Genomic DNA, 22,409 nt, shown 5'->3' with positions numbered 1-22,409 from the left:
AACCCCACAGCACCCCAGACCAGGCCAGAAACCAGCCTTGGGGACAAGCAGAGTCCATTCACTGCCCTGTCAGGCCCTGAGTAGGAGGTGAAGGGAGGCACTGCAGCCTCGGGAAACAAGGTGTGAACAAACAGGGACCAGCCCCACAGCAGCAACGGGTCAGCCCTTGGAAATGCTGCTGTGGGGCAGGGGGAAGCAAGGACACGGGACAGCTCAGAGGGGAACCCCCAACACCCTCCCGGGCACCTCGACGTTCACCAAGACAGAAAGAAACCCACTTCTTGGCCAACGGTTTTATTGTCCCAGTCCCAGGAGGAAGCAGTTAGACTCACACTTGCACAGCAGGTTACACAGGAGGCAGGGCCCAGCAGCCAGGCTGGGAGCAGCACTGGGACAGGTCCCACAGCAGCTCGGGCCCTGCTGGGTGCTCCCCTCCCAGTCAGAGCAGGAGGCAGAGCAGGAGGCAGAGCAGGGCGAGGCACAGTGGGTTCCTCCCTCACCCCAGAATGTTGCAGTCCCTCCTCCATGTGCAGTTTACAGAAATTAGTGTTCTGTCCAGAGGTGGAAAACAAAAATGGCTGGAAACAGGTAAGAAGCCCTTTAGGGGCAGGAGAAGCGCTCAGCCCCGCCAGCAGCTCCGGGCCGCAGCCGGCACCAAGGCCCAGCACCTGTGACTGCAGCTCCCAGCCCAGCACTGAGCCTTGTTCCAGCCTTCATCCTGGCCCCTGCCACAGGAGTAAAGCTGACCTTCATCCACACGGAACACCAGGAGGTTTCCAAATACTGGCAGGAAGTCCTGGAACAGCGTGAGCGCTGGAGCGATTCGGTGCCGCTCTGGCTGCTGCCCAGACCAGCCCCCCCAGCCAGCGCCCCTGGGTGCTGCAGCCTCAGAGCTGCAACTCGTCTGTATTTCATCCTGATTCCTCTTGCTGCAGAGCAGGAGTTACCCTGGCTGAGGTCAGCTCCAAACCCTGCGCTCTCAGCTCAGCCAGACTGAAGATGCAGCATTGTTCTTGGCAACATAAATACATGTATTTGCAAATATAGTTTTTTCCAAGGCTACTGTAAATAGTCACTTTCACCCTGCAGCAGCATGTCCTTAATTACGTGTCAGAACAGGGCTCTGCTCTCAAATTGTAACACTGCAAACCGAGGCCCTGGCTCAGAACGTCTCTCCCACTTTTTGTCTTGCTTGGCTTGAAGTGGAGAGAAGTAAAAATCAATGGATCTCAAAGCAGGGACATCACCACATCACTGTTCTTTGGTACAGACATTGGCCACAACAACCGACTGGGACATTGACACCACAAGCACATGGCACTTCAGAGCTGCTGAAAACCTCTTTTTTGCTATGTAAAGGAAAGGGGAAAAAAGGAAATGCTTCCAAAGAGCCACTCACCAGCCACGTGCCCAGAATTTCTGCTGCTTTTTAAACACACACCGTATTCCTAATGAATTGCATCCCTTGGCAGTCCAGCTGCAGCACCCCAGCTACCGCTTCCGCTCGCCCTTTTGTGTCCTTTTCTTCTCCTTCTCCTTCCGCTCCTGCTTGGCAAGCTTGTCCTTCTCTCGCTGGAGTTTATCTTGCTCTTTTTTCTTCTGGAACTCATCTCGCAGCAGCTCCCTCTCCAGCTTCCTGGCATTCAGGACATCCTCCACGTTTGTGTTCCGGAACAGAGCTGGAGCTGTTAAGGGCAGACACGGCTCTGGCTGCACCCGCGCAGCTCCCGCCCTGGAGCTCTTCACCCCGGCTTTAGCACAGTGGGTGGTTTATTCTACCTTTATTTGTTTGTTTACAGGCTGGGAGAGTTGGGGTGTTCAGCCTGGAGAAGAGAAGGCTCCAGGGAGACCTTGGAGCAGCTTCCAGGGCCTGAAGGGGCTCCAGGAAAGCTGGGGAGGGGCTTGGGACAAGGGCAGGGAGGGATGGGATGAGGGGGATGGATGAAAACTGGAAGAGGGAGATTGAGGTGAGACATGAGGAGGAAATTCTTGGCTGTGAGGATGGTGAGAGCCTGGCCCAGGTTGCCCAGGGAAGCTGTGGCTGCCCCATCCCTGGCAGTGTTGAAGGGCAGGTTGGATGGGGCTTGGAGCAGCCTGGGCTGGTGGGAGGTGTCCCTGCCCCTGTCAGGGGGTGGGACTGGATGAGCTTTAAGGTCCCTCCAACCCAAACCAGTCTGGGATTCCATGATTATATGAATTTAGGTTTCACTTTTTAATTATGTGATAAAAAACCCGATTCCATCTCAAACCAGCAGGTGAGCTGAAGGAATGTCCAATTATTGTGTTGAGAAAAAAGGTAGAGGACTTGGTCCTTGTTCAATATTTACAGCTCAGCTGCACTGCGACCTCCTGAGCTTCAGGTAGTTTTGTTTCTGTTGCACTTTTAATAACTCTTGAATTGATTTACCCCTCTGCACACCAGTTAACTTCAAGCTGATGTTCTGGGAGGATTATCCTTATTAACAACATATTCTGTGAAGCTCCTGAGAGGATGGAAGAGGGAAGGAAAGAACTGAGGAGAGAAAAGGACAGGATCAGTCTCAGATGTGCACACGGGGCAGGAAGCAGAGGGACCTTGAACTTTCATTACAAGCAAAGTCAGGCTACAGGAAATCACCAAACTGAAAAGGTGGCCCTAAAGAAACAGGGAGTATCAACCTGGAGAAGGAAGGATGGGAGATTCACAGAGCAAACTGCCTTCCCTCCAACAAGCCTGGGTCACCAAGAAGTCAAAGGATACATTTTTCTGATCCAATATTTACTGCTGTGGCAGCTGATCCATCCTGCTCATCCTCCCCAGTGAGAGAATTAAGGAAATAAGGACATCAGTGATGAACTTGTGCCCCTCTACAGTCCCACTGAACTTAAAACACATCAAATAACACTTTATCGAGCCAGAAGGGAGCTAAAAATGAATGCAATCAAGGAGCAGGCAAACCCAAAACCCAACATTCAGCTCTCTCCTGCTGCTCCAGTGCCCAGTATGATTCCCTCCTCTTCAGCTTTGCTCTTCAGGGAAGAGCTGGTTCTCCAGCACTGCAAAGAGGTAACTTTATAAATTTTAAACTCTCCCACTCTACACATACATTCTAAAGAGCATCTCTTTGATGGGTTTCTCTCCAGAAAGCAAGAGGTTACTCCAACACATCAACTGCCCTGCACAGAAGGATCAGGAGGTGATTCATGTCTCTCCTGGACTGGGCAACCCCCACCTGGCCAAGCATGGGCTGGTGGGGAGTGTGGGAATGGGGGAGAAACTTCCTCAGAGGAGTGTCTGCTCCTGGCACTCCACAAACGAGGAGCTTCCATGCTTTTTCCATGGAAGTTATTCTGTCATGGAGAAGGAAGATTGAACTTTCCCCAGTTCTCCCTGCTAGACACCACAGGGCTGAGCAGGTGTCATTTTATGGGCAATGTAACCACAATTGTCCTCCAAAGCACCAAATCCCAGCTGGGTCAGGAAAAGGATATTCCTCCTCATCTGTCACGTTGGCATACTGGGCAAGCAGGGCAGCTTTCCTTTGCTTTTCCTCCTGGGAGACCTCCTTTGGCTTCACCACAATCCTGGCCTGCTTCTCCATCATGCTGGCGATGGCCTGGAGCTCATCTGGCAAGGAGAAGACAGAGGGTCCCTGCAGCCCTGGCCCAGCTGGGGGATGTCCCAGGCTGCTGCTTCCCACACCTCCAGCCCCAGAGGCACCATCCTGTGTCCCAGGCTGTGTCCCTTCTGCAGGGAGGCAGCTGTGACTGGGGACAAGTCTGCAGAGCTGAAGGGAGAAGCCTCACCCAGAAACACCCCCCACCCTCCCCACAGCCACCATCAGATCCTGTTTCTCCTGGAGCAAGAGAAGCCTCACAACAAAACTTGGAAATCACTAAGACTCTTGCTATTGAAAATCCATCTTACTCCAAATTGCATTTTCCTCTGGGTAGGAGCAGCTGAATATGTTCATTTAACTACCAACTTAAAACCACATCAAACAGAAATGCTGAGAACCCAAAGTGATCAGTTTAATTCTCTCTGATCCCCACGGAGGGAAAGGAGCAGCTGAACTGCCTCTTAACACTGAAGTTCTGCCCAGTTCTTCAAGTGACATTTGGGGTTTGACACCATTGTATTATATTTTTTAGCTTCTTCCTAACTCATCCTTGGGACTCTGTTATTCTCAGCAGAGATCCTGACTTCACTGGGGATTTATCCACAGGGAAATAATGAAATCCTTGCATTCCTAACAGCCCAGACACATCCTGCCCTTCTTTTAGTGACAAGGAACATCTCTGTGGGTAACAAGGGTCAGCAGGAGCCACCCAGCAACAGCTCCAGTCACTTGTCCCTAAAGGAGGGGTTAATTTTATTTATTGCACATGACAGTGTCACTTGTCCCTGTCCCCAGCCAGAGGCAAGGCCAGGCCAAGGGTGGGCTCTGTGGAGGTTTGGGAAGCACCACTGAGCTGCTGTGTGGGTCATCTGGGAGGAGGAGGGGGCTGATGTTTGGGCACTGCTGAGGTTTAGCCAAGGAAAGTGCTTAATTAAACACAGGCCTCGGGACAAGGGGGCACTGGGGGAGCTATTTCTAGAGTCACATCAGCCAGGGACAATATTCTGTTTGCAACAAGAAAATGCAAACAAAAAGGAGGACTTGGCCAAAAGGAACGTTGTGTTGTCCCAGGGGGGCTGGGTGGGTGCAGTGGGAAGGTGCAGGGTGCCCAGACCAGCACAAAACTGGTGAGGCCTCACCTCAAGTCCTGGGTGCAGCTCTGGGCCCCTCACTTCAAGAAGGATCTTGAGGTGCTGGGACAGGTCCAGAGGAGACAACGAGGCTGGTGAAGGGACCAGAGGGAAAGTCTTGCAGGGAGAGGCTGAGGGAGCTGGGGTTGTTTAGCCTGGAGAAGAGGAGACTCAGGGGGGACCTTCTCATTCTCTACAACCTGAAGGGAGGTTGTGGCCAGGTGGGGTCAGGCTCTTCTCCCAGGCAACCAGTGACAGGATGAGAGGGCCTGGCCTGAAGCTGCTCCAGGGTAGGTTTAGGTTGGATATCAGGAAGCACTTCCTCATGGAGAGGGTGATCAGATGTTGGAATGGACTGCCCAGGGAAGTGGTGGAGGCACCATCCCTGGAGGTGTTCAAGGAAAGGCTGGAGGTGGCATTTAGTGCCATGGTCTGGAGATGTGGTGGTGTCAGGTCATAGGCTGGACTGGATGATCTTAAAGGTCTTTTCCAGCCTTGGTCTGGCTTCCAAACCAGTGTAACCTGGAGCAGGGCAGAAGTACCAGAACTGCACCAGTGCCAGGGCTGCAGCACCAGCACTGAACTGAGACAGCCCTGGGTGCTTTGTGAGAGGAAATTTTAAAAAATCCTACAGAAGAAAAAAAAAACCAATGAGCTTTTCCTGTGCAGGATGATGAACCCAAGGGGCAGCAGGTGAGGGAGAGCCAGAGGGACCTCACCCCAGCCCACAGGGTGAGACCAAACAGCAAATCAGCAGCAATGGCAACCAGAAGCAAGATCTGCAGTTCTCAGCAGTGCTGGGTTTAACTCCCCAGGGAACAAGCAGGGGGTCTCAGCTGGGTGGGGGTCTCAGCTGGGTGGGGCCCTGCAGGTTGCTCCCAGGGGAGGGAAGCACACCCAGCAGCCACACTACCTGCTTTGTTCTCTTTGGCATCAACAATCTGAGCCTCAGACCACTTCTCCACAACTTCCCTGCAGACATCACTTAGGAGATCTTCTTCCTAGGGAGGGAAAAGAGACTTCTCAGTCTTGGAACATGGTTGGGCTGCTTCAGCCTAGAGAACAGGAGGCTCCTTGGTGACCTTATAGCAGCTTTCCAAGACCTGAAGGGGCCTACAAGAAAGCTGGGGTGGGGCTTTTTACACGGGTGTGTAGTGAGAGGAGAGGGGACAATGGCTTGAAGCTTAAAGAGGGGAGATTTAGATTAGGTATTAGGAGGAAATTCTTCCCTGTGAGGGTGGTGAGACCCTGGAACAGGTTGCCCAGTTGAAGGGCAGGTTGGATGGGGCTTGGAGCAACCTGGGCTGGTGGGAGGTGTCCCCTTCAGGCACTGGAAGGTGCTCTAAGGTCTCCCTGGAGCCTTCTCTTCTCCAGGCTGAACACCCCAACTCTCCCAGCCTGGCTCCAGAGCAGAGCTGCTCTCACTCCAAGCCTACAACAGCCAAGCACAAAATCCAGCAGAGATGGCAGAAAGGACACGTGGTGACACCATCACATCAAACAGCACCGAGTCCATGAGCTGTGATTTCTGCAGCTGCCTGAGAGGAGGTTGGAGCCAGGGGGGTCGGGCTCTGCTCCCCAGGAACAAGTGACAGGAGCAGAGGAACCGGCCTCAAGTTGTGCCAGGGGAGGCTGAGGTTGGAGCTTGGGAACAGTTTCTCCCTGGCAAGGGTTGTCAGGGCCTGGCCCAGGCTGCCCAGGGCAGGGGGGGAGTCCCCATCCCTGGGGGGCTTGAAGAAAATGTTTGGATGTGGCACTTGGGGACAGGGTGGGGTTGAACTAGATGATCTTAGAGGTCTTACCCAGCCTTAATGATTCTATGGTAATTACAGACAAGTTCATTAACCTCAGCTATTTTAGAAGAGCATTTCCCAAGGGTGTTTGCTCTGGCCCTAAGGCCGGGGATGCACCTTTGGCCTCTCCTGTTGCTTCAGGCACAAAGATGCCTGGCACAGTCACCCTGCCCTTAGAGACTGCCCCGGGGTGGGGAAGAGAGGTGAGGCAGGGAAGAGGGGCTCAGGCTTCGGGGAAAAGCAATTGAAAAGGGCACGTGGCCTGTGGGCAGAAAGAATCACATGATATGGTTACAAGAACTAACAGCTGATTGTAGCGACCTTTGGGTTTTGTGCTCCAAAACATCCATTTCTGCAACATCCCGAGATACAAGACACTGTAAAAAACTCACAGCCCCCAAAGGAGATGCTGTTGAAGAGAAATTATTTCCTGCATCTCCCAAACTCTCTCCCAGAAGCCTGGGGACCCACCCCCAGGGGCTCCCACCCCTGCCCAGTCTGGCCCAGGGGGGAACTGGGCTCCAGCCCAGCCCGATCCGAGGGCTGAGTCCTGAAGACACCCCCGTGCTGGGAGGAGCAGGACCTGCCAAAGGAACGAGGACACTCTACCACAAGCTTCTTTTGGCTGTTTTAAATGAATTGTTGTTTAAAACCACCTCTTAAAGCTGCCCCCGGACCCTGCCCAGCCCGAAGGTGAACCCTGTGTCTCCCAAGCAAATAAAGAACGATCATTTTTCCTCCCACACCAGCCACGCTCCTCAGAGGCTGCCCAAACTGGCACAAACCCCCAGCAGAACGAACCCCCAGATACACCCCGAACACCCAGAAAGCTGCACGGAGGGGCTGGGGACCCCGGGACCGACCCCCTGTTCCCCAGGGCTCTCCAGCCCGACCACCAGGAAGCCCCGGGCCCAGCGAGGCCGCCCATGGCCCCGGGGGGGGGGGCGAGCCCGGGCGGGGCAGAAGCTCCAGGCACGGGAACACGCGCCGGAACCGGCCCCGGGAGCCCGCCCCGCCCGGCCCCTCACCAGGCAGGCGGCCAGGACGCCCCGCAGCGCCTCCAGCCGCTCCTCGTCGCTCTCCTCCTCGCGGAGCAGCCCCTCGATGTAGGCCCCGTACACGGCGCGGTCCAGGCCCAGCGCCTCCAGCCGCCCCGCCAGCCAGGCCGCGAACGCGCCGGGCGCCGCCATCTTGGGCCAGCGCCGCCCGCCGCGGGCCGGGCGCGACGGTGGCCGCCGAGGGCTAAACTTGTGGCGGGGGCGCTGCTGCTGCAGACACCGGCCCGTCCGTGCCCGCTGCCGGGACAGGCGGGGCCCGGGGGCGGCGGGGCCGGGCGGGGGGGTTCGGCGGCGGCGGGAGCTGCCCCGAGAGCCGCCCTCCCCGCCTTCTCCTCCGGAGCGGCGAACGCGCCCAGGCGGCTTCGCGTGGAGCGGCCTGAGCCTGCGCGGCCGCCGTCGCGGCGCCGCTCGGGGCGGGGCGCGAGTTCAAATGGCGGCGCCGGCCCCGCGGCCCCTGCGCGGAAAGTCCTTCTACCTGGACCTGCCCGGCGGCCGCGGCGCGCGGGACCTGGCGGAGGCCATCGGGCGGCTGGGCGGGGTGAGCGCGCGGGGCGGGACCCCCGGGCCCCCCGGCTCCGGGCCCGGGGCTCAGGCAGCCCCCCAACCCCCCCCTCCTCTCCCCGTTTCTCCTCCCGCTCCTGCGGTGGGTTCCTTGGCGCTCTGGCTGCCCCCGCGGTTGGTTTTGTTCCCCCCGCAGCCGCCCGGGGGGGCCCCGCGTCCCCTCCTGCCCCCGCTGCTCCCTCTGCCCCGACCCCCGCGGCCCCGGGGGGCCCGTCGGCAGGAGAACGCTCCGGCCGCCCCGGGGCCGGTAACGAGCCCCTGCCTGGCTCTGCCTGCCCCTGCCTGGCTCTGCCTGCCCCTGCCTGGCTCTGCCTGCCCCTGCCTGGCTCTGCCTGCCCCTGCCTGGCTCTGCCTGCCCCTGCCTGGCTCTGCCTGCCCCTGCCTGGCTCTGCCTGCCCCTGCCTGGCTCTGCCTGCCCCTGCCTGGCTCTGCCTGCTCCTGCAGCACCGGCCCTTGCCCGGGGTCACCCCTGGCGGTGCCGACTGGTTACCTGGTGGTGGGAGCAAATTCTAGTCAGGGGCAGCAGGTTGCCTGGTCTGAGAGCACCTGGTCAGTGGTACCTGGCTCCTGATTCCCCCTCATCCCTCACAACAGCCTTTGGAGGCTTCGATTTTAGAGAAGCTGTGGGACTTCCTGCAATCCCTCTTAGACCAGAGCAGGATAACCCAGCCAAGCACCTCTTGTCATGTATCTCTGTGCTCCTCTCATGGCCTTCCCAGAAAAGCCATCTGGGCCCTTCCCCCTGTGAAGCTGCTGTTTGGGTGGATTCATTCTCCACGACCTCTCCAGGTCTCCTTGGTCTGGTGTCCCTCACCAACCCTCACATCCTCTCCCAGCACCCCTCTAAAAGCAACATCCCTCCAGTCCCCCAGGCTGGAGCTGAGGACAGGGCTTGTACCCAGCCCAGGCTTGTTCATCACTTTCATCTTTCAGTTCCCTCAGTTTGGTCCTAAAAGCTATTATTGTTTCTTTCAGACTGTTTAACTTGAGGCAGATCTCACGTGCACCCCAAAACTTCCTTTCAGTGCTCCCTGCAGGTGGGAAATCTTCCCTCAGCTCTTGCTGCTGCTGTGTCTCTGCTGCCAGGACCAGGTCTTGGCTGGAGAGAAGTGGGGACATTGACTGGTGCTTTTTTCCCCTTTTTTAATCACACCTTCATGTTGAACTTGCAGATCCTTTCTGTCCTCCCCTGGATGTGCTGTCAACACCCAGGGATGTTCTCCTGTAGCATTTCTCATTTAACCATGAATCCTCAAGCCTGAGAGCCACTTGCTCCCAGTCACTTCTGTCTCTACGTGGCTGCCCCATTACTTGGAAATAATTTTACCCTTTTAATTGTCCCTCTAGTTTCTTATCAAACATTGTCTCAGGTCACCTCCCTCTGAAATGTGGCAGTGGAGCTCTCATGCCTCTGGCTGCTGTGGAGATACTGAACTCACAGGTGCCATGGGCACCATCTCTAGGCAGCACCTCAGCAGAAATCTCCCAACCCAGGCCCCGTGTCCAGGCCCAAGTTAAGGGCATCTTGCTGAGGGGCTGGGGACACTCTGGGGTGTTATTTGGACAGGGAGACTCTGATTTCATTTCTTCTGTGTTTGCCTCCCCATGATCTCCTGTCACACAGGTGGCAGTTGCAGGGCAGCCCCTGGTGTCACTGGTGGTGTCACTGGTGGCACTTCCCACGGGGGGGTCTGGGATCCTGATCCACAGGGATCCTGTCATGTGGAACAACCAACTTGTTCAGCAGCCACGATTCCAGGCTGCTCTGAGCTTCCTCTTCCTGTGGCCTTCACACCTGTGAGTTAGTGCCCCACGACTGCCTGCCTTCTGCTGAGCTCCTGATAAACCCCCTGGTAGTGTCCCAAAGCTTGGGTTTCCACCCATTCCTCAGGCTCCTACTGTCTGCAAAGCTGTGTGTGTGTGTTTTGCCTTCCTAGTTCCCTGCTGCCCTGTTCTCCATGTTCTGCTTGTCCCACCTGCTCATTTTCTACTTCATTTTGCTAAGAAGTCTTGTCCTCTACAGAGAGCAAAGCCCTCCCACACTGATGCATGATGTCCAGTGCCTTTTCCTCAGCTATTGCTTCTTTTCTGAAAGCATTTCTTGGGGAGCAGGTAGTGGTGGAGTGTCACAGAGTGTCACCAAGCCTGTGGGCTTGGTGGTTCTTTGCCATGTGCTGCTCTCTGCACATCATCAGGTCCCCTCTGCTCCTGGGAGACACCAGTGAGGAGTGAGCAAAGGAGCTGCTTGTAGAAATCAGGACTCTCTCAGCTCTGAGTTGCACAGTTCTAGAGCTGCTCTGTTTTCTGATAACAGATTCTGTTGTAGACAATGAGCTCTCCATGGGACAACAATGTGCCCTGGTGGCCAAGAAGGCCAATGGTATCTTGGGGTGCATTGGGAGGTGTCCAGCAGATCGAGGGAGGTTCTCCTGCCCCTCTGCTCGACCCTGGTGAGACCTCCCTTGGAGTTTTTTGTCCAGTTCTGGGCTCCCCAGTTCCAGAGGACAGAGATCAACTGGAGAGAGTCCAAGGGAGGCTACGAGGATGATGAAGGGACTGGAACATCTGCCTGATGAGGAAAGGCTGAGAGACCTGGGGCTGTTTAGTCTGGAGAGGAGAAGACTGAGGGGGGATCTAATTAATGTCTATCAATACATGAGGGCATCAAGAAGGCAGGACAAGCTCTTGTCACGTGTGCCCTGTGACAGGACAAGGGGCAATGGATTCCAACTGGAGCCCAGGAAGTTCCACCTCAAGATGAGGAAGAACTTCTTTGCTGTGAGGGTGACAGAGCCCTGGGACAGGCTACCCAGGGGGGCTGTGGAGTCTCCTTCTCTGGAGACTTTCCAGACCTGTCTGGATGCCTTTCTGAGTGCCCTGCCCTAGTTTGGGTCCTGCTCTGGCAGGGGGGTTGGACTCGATGATCTTCAGAGGTCCCTTCTAATCCCCAACATTCTGTGATCCTGTGATGCTGCAGGTGACTGAGAGCTTCCTGAGCAAAGAAGTCAGCTACGTGGTGTCCAGCAACAAAGAAGCTAAAAGAGACAGAGCCAGGACTGGGACTGAGAAGTGGAACAATGTAACCTCAGGAGATGCAAAAGCCATGAGCCTGATGCCTTCTACCTCCAAAGGAAATCATGCCAGACCTCACCAGAAGCCACCAGACAAGGTAAGAGCTATAAAAGTTTAGGCCACCTCAAAGTTTGGCCCGAGAGATCTATAGAGTAGAGCCTGGGAAGTGCTGTTCCTGCTGTGAGCAGGGGGTGTCTTGCCCTGGCTGGTCACGTTCACACCCGTGTTCCTTGTGTCTGCTCAAATGTGTGTGTCACACCTTTGGGCCAGCAAACAAGGAGATCTGCTCCAGTGGCAGAGGAATGGTGGGCTTGGCTGGCTTCCCAAGGGAGAAGGCAGTCCTGCTGCTGCAGAGCTGCATCTAGAAAAGGCAGAGGAATGGGGACAAGATAAAAGCATTTCAGGCTGTGCTCACAGGCAGGACAGGGCCATGATAGCCAGGGAGCAGATCTACCAGGGCAGCTCACAGGAAGGGATTGGTCCAGTTCACTCTGCTGGGGCTGGGAGCTCTGGGCAGTAGTGCTTGTGGCCAGAGCTCCAACGTCCTGCAATGAGTGCTGGTGTCAACTGGGAGCTGGGACTGGGAGAGCCTGCTGTCCTGCCCAGGCACCTCTGCCAGCTGCAGGTGGGAAGCCTGGGCCCGTGCCAGGGGTGTCACTCACCCACAGCATTTGTCTCCTGTCCTTGCTCACAGTGCTGTCCACCTGTCTTGCATAGAGCTTAGCCTGTTTGCTGGAATCCTTGGCTCCCAGAGGAGGCCTTGATCCCAGGAAGGGCCAGTGAGGCTGTTCCTCACCCCCCAGCCTGGTGGGACGTGGCAGGCAGAGCTTCCCAGCTGCTCTGTGGCTTCCTCCTGGCTCTGTGCAGTATTCTCTGTGTTCAGTGCCAGCCTTGGCTGAGCAGCTGCTCAGTAGACCCCAGGGGTGCCCCTGAGATCCCTGGAAGTGCTCAGTCCTGCTTTGGAGATGAAGCCTTGGCCAGACTCCCCTCCCTGGCATGGTATCCCCAGAAGCCATCCCGCTGGACAGCCAGGCTGCCAGGCAGCTCTTCACTTTCACACAGCTCTTGGCTTCTCTCTCTGCAGGCCCTGATCAGCAGGGGGAAGGAGCTGCTGCAGAAGGCCATGAAGAATCAGGTGAGCAGCCTGTGGATGGGCTTTTCTCCAGCTGGGTGTGTTCAAAGGAGTGCTGAGCAGTGCAGAACCAGAGCCAGCCCCTGCTCCAGAGCCCCTGCCTGCTGAGAGGAGCAGAGCTGGGGGCTGGTAAAAGTGTGAAGCCATTGCTTGTTGTCCTGGTTCCAGCCAGGATGAAGCCAGTTTTCCTTTTACTGATTTATTTATTTTTTTCCTTCAGTAAGCTCTCTTTTAACTAGAATATTGTGCAGTGCTCCTGAGCACTGTCATGGAGCTGTGTCATCTGTCCATGTTTGTACTTCTAAGGCTTCTCCCAGGGATCTGGGTGCTCAACACAAGAGAATTATTGACATCTGACTTATTGTTAAATGATTTTTTAGCCTAGAAAGGACTAAAGCCACATAGCTGGGGCAAAAGGCTTTCCTGGAGTCCTTTCACTGATGTCACAAGTGTCCCAAACCAACTCACTGCCCACTTAGAGGGTCATGTTGTGTCAGGGATTGAAACTTCTGCCTAGATCCTACTGTTAATTTGGGGTAGATGGAGCCTTTCCTGCTGTGCCCTGATGTTAATACCAGCCATGCAATGCTCTGTCAATTGGGCTAGAGGAAAATCTGTCTCAGCTTGGGTTTTGAGCTGTGTGTGGCTCATGAGGTCACCCCTGCTCTGAGCTGTACTTGCCAAACCTCTGTCTGGGCAGGACCCCTGGGGTGGCAGCAGCATCCTGGCCAGCGCTCGCCTGTGGGGCATCCAGATCCTGCACGTGGATGGTATCCTTCTCTGGAGGCTGAGATGGAGCTGGGGTGGTCATGAGTGATGGCTGAGGGAGGTGGGGGCAGACGTGGTGCAGTGAGGGTGGTGCAGGAGAAGGAAGACGTGGTGAGAAGCAGGTGGTTCCTGACTGAGGCTGCCCTGGCCCTGCTCATCTGGGGCTGCCCTTGGAGACCTGGATCAGCCCCTGCGTGTGGAGCAGCTGCTGCCACAGCCCCCAGCACTGGCTGTGCTTGAGAGGCTGAAGCTGTAACGTTGGAAAATGTTAACAGCTTCATCAGTGCATTAATTTGTTCCAAAAAGACCATTTTTTACTAATTGACCTGGACGTACAGATCATGCTAATGGCAGGATTTGGTTGTTTTTAATTAGGAAGTGCTGGTGTTGGAGGATCTGTGCTGGAAGGCACTTCCCACCTCGGTGATCAATGGGGAGGGGGTGACGGGAGAGACAGATGGTGAAACTGCTGCTAAGAATAGGTCTGGAGTACAAAGCTCCTCAGCGGGTGACAGGGACACGCAGCCCCGCTGGGCCCGGGGGCGGTGCAGGGGCAGCTGCAGCGCTCCCGCCGGCCGGTGGGGCTGGGACACCAGGCTCTGCCCTAGCGGGGCCTCCCCCTGCAGAGCTGAGGCAGCCTCGGCGCTGCTGCAGAGCTCGGGGGGTGCTGGCCCTCCCAGCACTTTCTTGGCTGCGTTTTGGGTGGGGATGCAGATGGGGATGCTCCAGGGCAGCAGCTGGAGCACGGTGTGTTTCTCCTGCGGGTGGGGGGGGGTTGCACTGGTGCTGCAGGGGTGGTCAGCCCAGCTTCTCCCCTTGAGTGGTGGCTCCTTGACATGCCCCTGCACAGAAATGCTGTCACACGCCCAGCAGCTGCTCCGTGCTGCCTCTGGAGCCAGGAAGCGGAGCCAGAAGACAGAGGTAACTGCACTGTGGCCAACTCCAGGTGCTCAGGACCCCTGAGCTCTCAGCAACCCTCCCAGCTCCTCTAGTGCTACTGGACAAGCCAGGAGGGTGTCCCCACGGTTTTCATCCAACACTAGGCAATATAATGCTTCTGTTTATTGATGGAGATGTCAAAGTTCAAAGAACTTTACCTTTTTTAAAGTAGGGGTAAAACCAGAGGAGAATGAGGCAGCTGTTAGTTATCAACCTCACCTGTAGCACAGCTCCTACTGCCTTTGGCTTGCAAGGCACTAAGGGTGAAACAAAGATGCAGTCACTGCTTCTGAAGTGGTTTTTAATGTATTGGAGAGGCCAGTGGAAAAGCAGGGCACAAGATGAGAGAGTGGCAGCCTGTATATCATATTTAAACTCCCTCTAGGTAACTTGGGAGACCAAATATCAGGGGAGGGGACACAGCCTGTGATGCAGGAGCTCTGGAATGGTGAGGCTGCTGTAACCTCAGTTGGCTGCTCTGGGATCAGCAGTGATGGTTCTGCCTGGGCTGGCTCCTGTACTGAATGTGTCACTTTTTCCTTTAGGTGAGATGCCTTGCATCTGGATCCAAAATTCACCAAGGTAGGCCTGGAAGTTGTGCTCCTGTTCACATTCAGGTGCTCAAAAGACACCTCATTTAGAATTTGAAAATCCCTCTGAAACTTCAGCAATCCAAAGCTTGCCAACTGTGAAGGCAGCTTCTCATGTACAGTTTCTGTGACTCCTCTGAGTCTCCTGCAGCCTCCTGGTCCTGCTGAGGATGCCTTTGATTTCAGGCAGTGGTTTTGAAAATCCTACCAATAGTTTCCACGTTCCATCCCACAGCTCCCAGAGTCCTGAGGCACCCAAGAGCTGTGCTGCTGACACTGCATGTTGAATCCACTGGCTCAAGCCAAGTTTTGAGGAATAATGTGTTCCTCACAACCCCCTCACTGCTGTTGGGTTGAAATGTACTGCTGAGACTCCAAAGTAGGGATGATGCTTCCCAGGGACGAGGGAGGGGGGAAAACCAGGTCTTCATCTGCAATCCCAAGCACAGATACAGGCTGGGGGGAGAATGGATGGAGAGGAGCCCTGAGAAGGACTTGGGGGTGTTGGGTGATGAGAAGCTCAACATGGCCCAGCACCGTGTGGTGATCCCAGAACCCACCCGTGTCCTGGGCTGTGTCACCAGCAGCGTGACCAGCAGGGCCAGGGAGGGGATTGCCCCCTTGTCCCCTCTGCTCTGCTCTGAGGAGACCCCCCTGCAGGGCTGGGGCCTGTTCTGGAGCCTCCAACAGAAGAAGGATATGGAACTTCTGGAGAGAGTCCAGAGGAGGCCACAGACATGATGGGAGGGCTGGAGCAGCTCTGCTCTGGAGACAGGCTGGGAGAGTTGGGGTGTTGAGCCTGGAGAAGAGAAGGCTCCAGGGAGACCTTAGAGCAGCTTCCAGTGCCTGAAGGGGCTCCAGGAAAGCTGGGGAGGGGCTTGGGACATGGGCAGGGAGGGATGGGATGAGGGGGATAGATGAAAACTGTGAGAGGGAGATTGAGGTGAGACATGAGGAGGAAATTCTTTGCTGTGAGGGTGGTGAGAGCCTGGCCCAGGTTGCCCAGGGAAGCTGTGGCTGCCCCATCCCTGGCAGTGTTGAAGGGCAGGTTGGATGGGGCTTGGAGCAGCCTGGGCTGGTGGGAGGTGTCCCTGCCCATGTAGGGGTGGGACTTGATGAGCTTTAAGGTCCCTTCCAACCCAAACCAGTCTGGGATTCTATGAATTAGACAAAAGCCAGTTGTGATACTGAGATTAGCACCAGTGACACAAGTTAAGTTGTGACTGGTTTGACTGGGGTGTGAGTGCTCGGGAATATCTCGGAGCAGCCTCCAGCCTGGATTCTGCGTGTGACACTTGGAAGGTGATTTTCCAGTTTGGGATGGGGAAGGTGGTAAAAAAAGGCTTGAAAAGCTGTCGGGTGAAGCAGATCATCTGCTGCAAGCTCAGAGCTCTTGCTGGTGGCACATTGTGAGCCCTGCCTGGGGACTGAGGGTGACAGATGAGCCCTTTGTCACAGCTCAGCACTGTGCCACGAGAGCTCAGGACCTGAGCACCACTCTGGGTTTTATCTAGGGCCCTAAATGTGGCCTTGGCTTCAGAAGTGCTAAGCATTTGGCAGCGTTTACGTGGCAAAATTGATCCTGGACTGAAATAGCCACTTGGGTGACGTGGCAGCAGATTTGCTGCCAGCTCAGGGTGAGGCTGGAGGGACCCACGGGGGGACTTGGCCCTTCTGGAGGGTGAAGCTAAAATTTCTTTGGAGAAGGTAGCACAGAGTGTGCCAGGATCACAGGCACACAGGACACCTCGCCCTTCAGAGGCAGCTGGGGAGGCAGGAGAGGTTGGATTTCAGGGTCAGGCAGGTGCCCAGCGCAGGTACCTTGTGTTGGTTGGTTCCTCAGCCCAATCTGTGCTCGGACCTCCAGGCCGAGCATCACGTTGTTGCTGGAGCTGAAAGTACCTCCAGGAGGGACCTGGCAGCCTCTTCTCCTATCCTGGCCCTCAGTCTGTTCCCTGAATGCACTGCTGAGACTTTCTTCTGCTCCCTTAATGTACATTATGGCTCTGTGGGAAGCAAAGCTGCCGTGTGCCCTCCCCAGGGACCAGGTGAAGGCCAATCCTGCTCTTGAGTGGTGTCCTCCTGCCTGGCTTGGCCCTGCAGCACCTTGATTTGTCTCCAGCAGATCTTATTGCTTGGACTTAACTGAGCCATCCTGAGCTCCAAGCTGTTGTGAGAGGGTGAAAAAGGTGCTGGAAGGGTTGATGCAGAGCTCTGTGCTTGTGTGGTGGCTGCTGCAGTTTGTTTCTTCTAAACACTTCTCTTGTGCTTGCAGAGAGCTGTGCTGGGGTAGGTGACAGGACTTAAGTCAGAAGTGGAGTCCTGGGGTGGGGCACTGGCCAAGACTGAGTAGACATCACAGATGCAAAGAGCTTGTCTGGGTGGTCATTCCAAGGTGGGAACAGTCCACGGTTGGGCTGTCTCTAGGGTTTGGTCACACTGGAGGAAAGGGCTGTTGTCAATCACCCAAAGAGCTGTTTTGGCTGCCCTGAGCCATCACTTGGCATTGCCAGGTGTCAGAAGTACCAGTGAGCTTGGCTCTGCTGCCCAGTTCTGTTGGGGAATGAATGAGTCAGTGGGGAATTTGGCCAGGACAAGTCCTAACCAGCTTTCTTTCTAGCAGGAAAATTGAAGCCCCCTTTTCTGAAGGTTGAAGACCAGAGCAGGTAAGTGAGGTCTTTCTAAATATTATACCCTAAAGCCCCAGGAGCTCCCAGTGAGGGAATCCTTTACTGGTTTTATTTGCAGTGAATATTCTATCCCCAGGGTCTTTTCTGAAGACCCTGTTACACACCAGCAAGTTGGTTCTCTCCAGGAGGCAGAGTTTGGAGAAACAATCCAGGTGGCTCATATGTCAGGGGGGGACAGTGTGTTAAAGGAGACTTGACAACAGAGTTTCTTTCCTTGCTCAGATTCTGTTTGTGATCCTCAGCAGTCACTTAATCTGCTTGAGCCCTCTGACATGAGGAGAGAGACCGAGACACACAAGGCCAGGGCCTGTAACTTGATTAGAGCATCCAGCACAAGGGGATCTGATCTCCCTGGTGTTTCTAACAACTCTGTAACTCAAACAGTATCCACAGCACTAATTGATTATTCTGAAGATAACATTTTAAGGCAGCTGCAGAGTCAAATATTAGGTCTGACATACTCGTGCAATAAAGTGTGAAGGGAAAGGTGTGGTCTGGGAACCAAAACCTTCCCCTGCTGCTATGTAGCTCAAAGTGCTGCACTGGCTGCTGCTGATGCCCCCTGGGGCAAAAGGGGGGGTTTTAGCTGAGCAGTGAAGCCTGCCTGCTGCCCACCACATCCCCCCATCAATGCTGGAATGAGGAATCAGAACTGGGAATGAGGTTCAGTCCTTCCAGTGGGAAATGGGCAATCAGTGGAACAGCCAAATGAAAGGACAGTGATGAGCAGTGTCCCCTTGTGAGACCTCGGGCCCCTCAGAGGGAGGGACAGCTCTCTAACCATGCCATCACTGCCCCAAGTCTGATGTCCTGATCTCCTTTCAGGCAATTCCGACCCTTCCATCACCAGTTCAAAAGCTTTCCTGACCTGAACTTCCTGGCACCCAAAAGCTCCAGCCCATTCGAGCCTCTGAAGAGCCTCTCGAATCCTTGCAGGGCCAGGTAGGTCGGAGCTCCTGCTCAAGTTTTTAACTCAGCTCCCTTGCTAACTGCTGCTCTCCTGGTTCCTGGGATTTAGAGAATCTCTTTCCATCTGGATGCAGTGAGAGGAGCCCTGCAATGGGTTCCACAGCTGTAGGTCTAAACCAGATGCTAAGTGGGGGCAGGGAAGATTCTTGCTGTTCCCTTGCAGGGGTGCAGAGGGCCCGAAGCGCAGCGAGGGGGAGAAGAGCCCCCCATCCACACCAGTCACTGTGCCAAAGAAAAAGAGGGGATTCTGTGAGTGCTGCCAGGAGACCTTTGAAGAGCTGCAGAAGGTAAAGGCTCCCCTGGGAACTGGGTCCTTGCAAAAGTTATGGGGGCCACTCGGTGGCTTTGTTAATCATGTCGTGCCTGTGACCCTTTGGGAAGGGAGGCAGATTGCTGCACCTGCAGCCTCTGTGGTATCTCATGGATGAGAGCCATGGTGTTATCTGTGCCCTGACCTCCTGACCTGGGCAGACAATAGTTTTGAAGTTTGGAGCATGACATTATCATCTCTGGGGCTGGGAGAGCCTCAAGGATCATCCCTTTACCTGACCTGTAAGGTGGGATGCCATGGCAACCAGGGGGCACAGGCTGGTGGAAAAGGTGGGAAGGGGGTTTGTTACCTCCTGGAAGATGCCAAACAACCAGGCTTTGAGCCTGGTCTTTGGTGATAGATGTATTTGGAGCCTGTGTTCTCACAAGCTGCTGGGGTGAGCTGTGGGCTGCTGGATGCAGAGCTCATGGGGGTGACCATGAGCACCTGTGGGAGCACTGGGGGGTGACAGCGCTGCCTGTGCTGCCCAGTCTGCTTCCAAACAGTTCTACCTGGTGGAGGGGCTGTTTGTGTGCCCTCTGTTCTGTTAGGGATTGGGAAGGGCTGTCCCTGCACATTGACCCCCTGTGAAAGGGTAAGTGTTGCTAAAGGGTCTCTGCCCCATTCCAGCACCTCCAGAGCCCCCAGCACAGGCGGTTTGCGCTGGACGACTCCCAGTACGCCCCTGTGGATCGAGTCATCTCCCAGCTCACCAGCACCCTGGGCCAGCAGGCAGCCAAGTAAGTCTTTGGGAATCTGGTCTGTCCTTCAGGCCAAAAGCCACAGGGTGCCACGTGGCACACATGGGAATGGGGCCTGAGCCTCCGTGGTGCTGGGGCCCATCTTGGGATAAGCCAGTGGGAGCAGGGGGCTGGGGCTGATGGCAGGACCAGCCTGGCACCTGCCAGGCAAGGTTTAGATGAGCTGTGGGAGATGTTCTTCCTGAATTTCTGTGGCTTCTCTGCTTCAGGGAGCTGAAGGGAACTCGAAAGGACAGCTGGGCTCATCTCTTCTGTCCCCATGTCTGTTACAAACCCCACTGCTCTGTCTGTGCCCAGGCCTTGGGCTGTTGAGAAGATCCCTTGTGCTGCCCATGTCCTCTGCCAAGAGCAGTGTCTGTCTCTGCTGAGCCTCATCAATCTCAGGTTTCTTACCAGCTCCTGAGCAAGGGCTCCAAACACTCTGGGCTGCAGAAAGCACAATGTCTCCTGGGGGGAGGGTGTTGCTAGGCCTGGAGACACTGAGCATTAACTGATGGTTCTTCTCAGAGTGCCTTGGTCCTGCCTGATGGATGAACACTCAGTGCCTCAAGCCCAAGTGACTGGAGGAACGGAGATGCTGCCAGCAGAGCTGGGAAGAGAAAGGGAGCAGCCTGAGCAGTGTGTCATGGGACTGGTGATTGATGCAGAGCAGGATCCTGGTCTGCAGATTGGGGACAGGGTCAATAAACCCAGAGGAGGATGGGGGCTGTTGGAGAGCTGCTCTCAGGGGCTGCCTATTGGAGCAGGGCTCAGCAGAGGGGTCTGTGCAGCAGGTGGCACCACAGAGGGGTCTGTGGTGGGGGACACAGACCCAGCCTTGGCTCCTGACCTGGGCTGGGGTCCTGGTGTAGCAGCCACTCCTGTGGGAGAGGCAGTTGCTTCTTCATCTGAGCTTTGTAAGCAGCAGGTGTTGGGGTCCATCAGCCAGGCACAAGCACTTCCTGCCCCCAGGAAACGTCTGCTCCCCTCCAGCCAGGGCACCCAGCTGGGGAAGAAGCCCAGGCTGGAGCTGGGAGGTTCCCTCTCCCTGTATAAGCAGGAAAAGCTGGTGGGGGTTGGGATGGGTGTGCAGGGCACAGGACAGGACTCTGAGGCAGTGGTGGAAGCTGGCAGCTTGCCCCTGAGCACACAGCTCTCCAGCAGACCTCAGAGCTCCCTTGGTTTGGCCCCATGCCCACCTGGGAGCCCTGGGGACCCTGCAGCACGGCCGAGTTCCCTCCAAGCTCTGTCTGTGGGTTTTGGTCCCTCAGAGGCTGCTGGAACCAGCACTGCCAGCCAGCCTGGCTGGGACAGAGCAAACCTGGGTTCCCAAGGGATGCAGCTTGGAGGGGACAATGGAAACACACCCAAAAATGTGAATAGTCCTGATCAGGAGGGCACAGTGAGCAGGACCAGCTGTCCTCCTGGCTGGTTGCCCTCTCCAAAACTGCCTGTGGCTGAAGCCAGATGTAGCTGCTCACTCTGTGTCAGAGCAGCAGGAAAAATAGCACCCAAACTACCTGACCTCCCAGGCCACAGCCAGGAGCAGGTTCCCTGCCCAGGGCTCCTTCAGCCTCTTCCACACAAGGCCCAGGCTGGTCATGACTTCAGCAGAAGTTCTTCTGAGTCAGACTGGGATGTCCAGCTGCTCTCCACACTGACGGGCGTCCAGGACAGCAGGATCCAGCCTGTGGACAGGGACTTGCTCCAAAGGACACATGTCAATGTGAGGGACAGTGGGTATGAGTCTCAGCTCTGCTCTGTCCTGAAACAGAAATCAGAGCTTGCCTGGGCAGGCAAAGAGGACAAGAACTGCTGGAACTGCTGCACAGAGACCAAAGGAGCTTCTTTCCCCATGTTTGAGACCTTTTTTGGCAGCTGGACTAGTTAAACCCACTTCCTGGCTGTTCCTGGGGCCCCTGGGGGGAGCTGGGAGGTGGCTGGAAGTTGTTTACCAAGGCTCCCTCCCTGTCGGGCCCAGGAGGTGCAGCTGGAAGCAGGAGTGAGGACCATGATGGTCCCCAGACACCACAGACCTCCTGGGCAGCTCTCTTGTTGAGAACTGGTGGGTGATGTGGTGGTTTCACTGTCCTTGGCTGCAGGAAGGGCTGGGATCTTCCCTCCTCTCTGATGTTCAGAGCTGGTAGCTTCCTCCTTCAGCTCCTCACTGGGCTGCTGACAACATGGTCTTTCTCTGGAAGTCTCTCTTCAGCAGGAAGCTCTTTGCCCTTCAGACTGAGAGCATCATCTCACCCAGCCTTTGGAGGTGGAGAGGTGGTGCAGAGGAGTGCCCTGGGGGTGAGATGTGTTCACGTGGTTTGGGGTTTAGTTGGATTTCTTTGAGTATTTACAGAGGTTTGTAACTGGTCCTGAGTTGGAGGGTTTTTTTAGCAAACTTTTAAACTTTTAAATAAATTGGAAGATGAGATCCTGCTCTCCTGGCTAAAGCTTCTCTGGTGGCCTCCAGCTCAGGTGACTCAAACCTGCATGAAATGTCCATCAGTAGAGAAAGGCTGGTACTGGAAAGAACCTGAGGGTGAGGGTGGATGCCAGGCTGGCCATGGGGCAGTGGTGGCTCTGGTCACATCACATCCCCCTGGATGTGGTTTGCCCATGGAATGTGGTCCGGAGGCTGCTGGACCCAGCAGAGGGGTGGCCATGTGTGGGGTGGCCCCAGGTGAAGAGGGACATGGAGGAAGTGGAAAGCAGTTGGTGGAGACTCTTGAGCTCACCTGGACACAGTGGTGGGCTGGGTTTGTCTTGCCAAGAGGCTGAGGAGGGTCTAAAAGCAGCCTGTGACTCTTTGGAGGGCAGTCCCAGGTTGGCTGGACCCCAACCCTCCAGTGGTTCCACATGTCCCAAGCTGGGGCTTCCAAGGGGAAAAGGAAAGGCTCCTCCTGCCCAGGAGGGTGGGACAGCCCCAGGTCAGAGCAGGGGGGTCTGGCTGTCCATGGACATGTCCATGGTTTCCAAGCCTTGAGTGAAGGACAACCACCCTCCTGCACTCAAGGGTTGGAGGGCAGCCCTGAGCAGTTGGGTGAGGTCACCTGCTGTGAGC

The 22,409-nt window shown here is 55.7% G+C and overlaps 2 protein-coding genes across 3 annotated transcripts; one reads left to right on the top strand and one right to left on the bottom strand.

The window, feature by feature from the left end:
* Nucleotides 1-278: 278 nt before the first annotated feature.
* CCDC43 (coiled-coil domain containing 43) lies at nucleotides 279-7,943 on the bottom strand. Of its 2 annotated transcripts, XR_007891627.1 has the most exons (6): nucleotides 7,551-7,943; nucleotides 5,643-5,730; nucleotides 3,472-3,607; nucleotides 2,741-2,799; nucleotides 1,442-1,679; nucleotides 279-1,349 (listed from the first exon to the last, which is right to left on the bottom strand). XR_007891627.1 is itself a non-coding variant. In XM_051640485.1 (5 exons), exons 1-5 carry the CDS (start codon nucleotides 7,710-7,712, stop codon nucleotides 1,492-1,494), a joined length of 633 nt encoding a protein of 210 aa, XP_051496445.1. In that variant the 5' UTR covers nucleotides 7,713-7,943; the 3' UTR covers nucleotides 279-1,491. The 2 variants fall into 2 exon arrangements, 1 of the variants encoding a protein (XP_051496445.1); XM_051640485.1 differs by having other exon boundaries at nucleotides 279-1,679.
* Nucleotides 7,944-8,010: 67 nt separating this feature from the next.
* On the top strand, nucleotides 8,011-21,772 carry DBF4B (DBF4 zinc finger B). Its single transcript, XM_051640094.1, has 11 exons — nucleotides 8,011-8,118; nucleotides 11,119-11,310; nucleotides 12,298-12,348; nucleotides 13,046-13,115; nucleotides 13,964-14,034; nucleotides 14,598-14,634; nucleotides 17,266-17,308; nucleotides 18,158-18,274; nucleotides 18,465-18,588; nucleotides 19,242-19,351; nucleotides 19,880-21,772. Exons 1-11 carry the CDS (start codon nucleotides 8,011-8,013, stop codon nucleotides 21,240-21,242), a joined length of 2,286 nt encoding a protein of 761 aa, XP_051496054.1. The 3' UTR covers nucleotides 21,243-21,772.
* Nucleotides 21,773-22,409: the final 637 nt, after the last annotated feature.

This window comes from Apus apus, chromosome 25 (genome assembly GCF_020740795.1).
Source record: "Apus apus isolate bApuApu2 chromosome 25, bApuApu2.pri.cur, whole genome shotgun sequence".
Taxonomy (NCBI): domain Eukaryota; kingdom Metazoa; phylum Chordata; class Aves; order Apodiformes; family Apodidae; genus Apus; species Apus apus.
This window is presented reverse-complemented; position numbering and strand designations above follow the sequence as displayed.

Coding starts and splice junctions, on each gene's coding strand:
- DBF4B (XM_051640094.1), top strand. CDS start 8,011: ATGGCGGCGCCGGCCCCGCGGCCCCTGCGCGGAAAGTCCTTCTACCTG. Junction 13,116..13,963: donor CCAGATCCTGCACGTGGATG/GTATCCTTCTCT, acceptor GCCCCTGCACAG/AAATGCTGTCACACGCCCAG. Junction 18,589..19,241: donor CCTTTGAAGAGCTGCAGAAG/GTAAAGGCTCCC, acceptor GCCCCATTCCAG/CACCTCCAGAGCCCCCAGCA.
- CCDC43 (XM_051640485.1), bottom strand. CDS start 7,712: ATGGCGGCGCCCGGCGCGTTCGCGGCCTGGCTGGCGGGGCGGCTGGAG. Junction 2,800..3,471: donor AACGTGACAGATGAGGAGGA/ATATCCTTTTCC, acceptor TAATTCTCTCAC/TGGGGAGGATGAGCAGGATG. Junction 1,680..2,740: donor AAATATTGGATCAGAAAAAT/GTATCCTTTGAC, acceptor TAACAGCTCCAG/CTCTGTTCCGGAACACAAAC.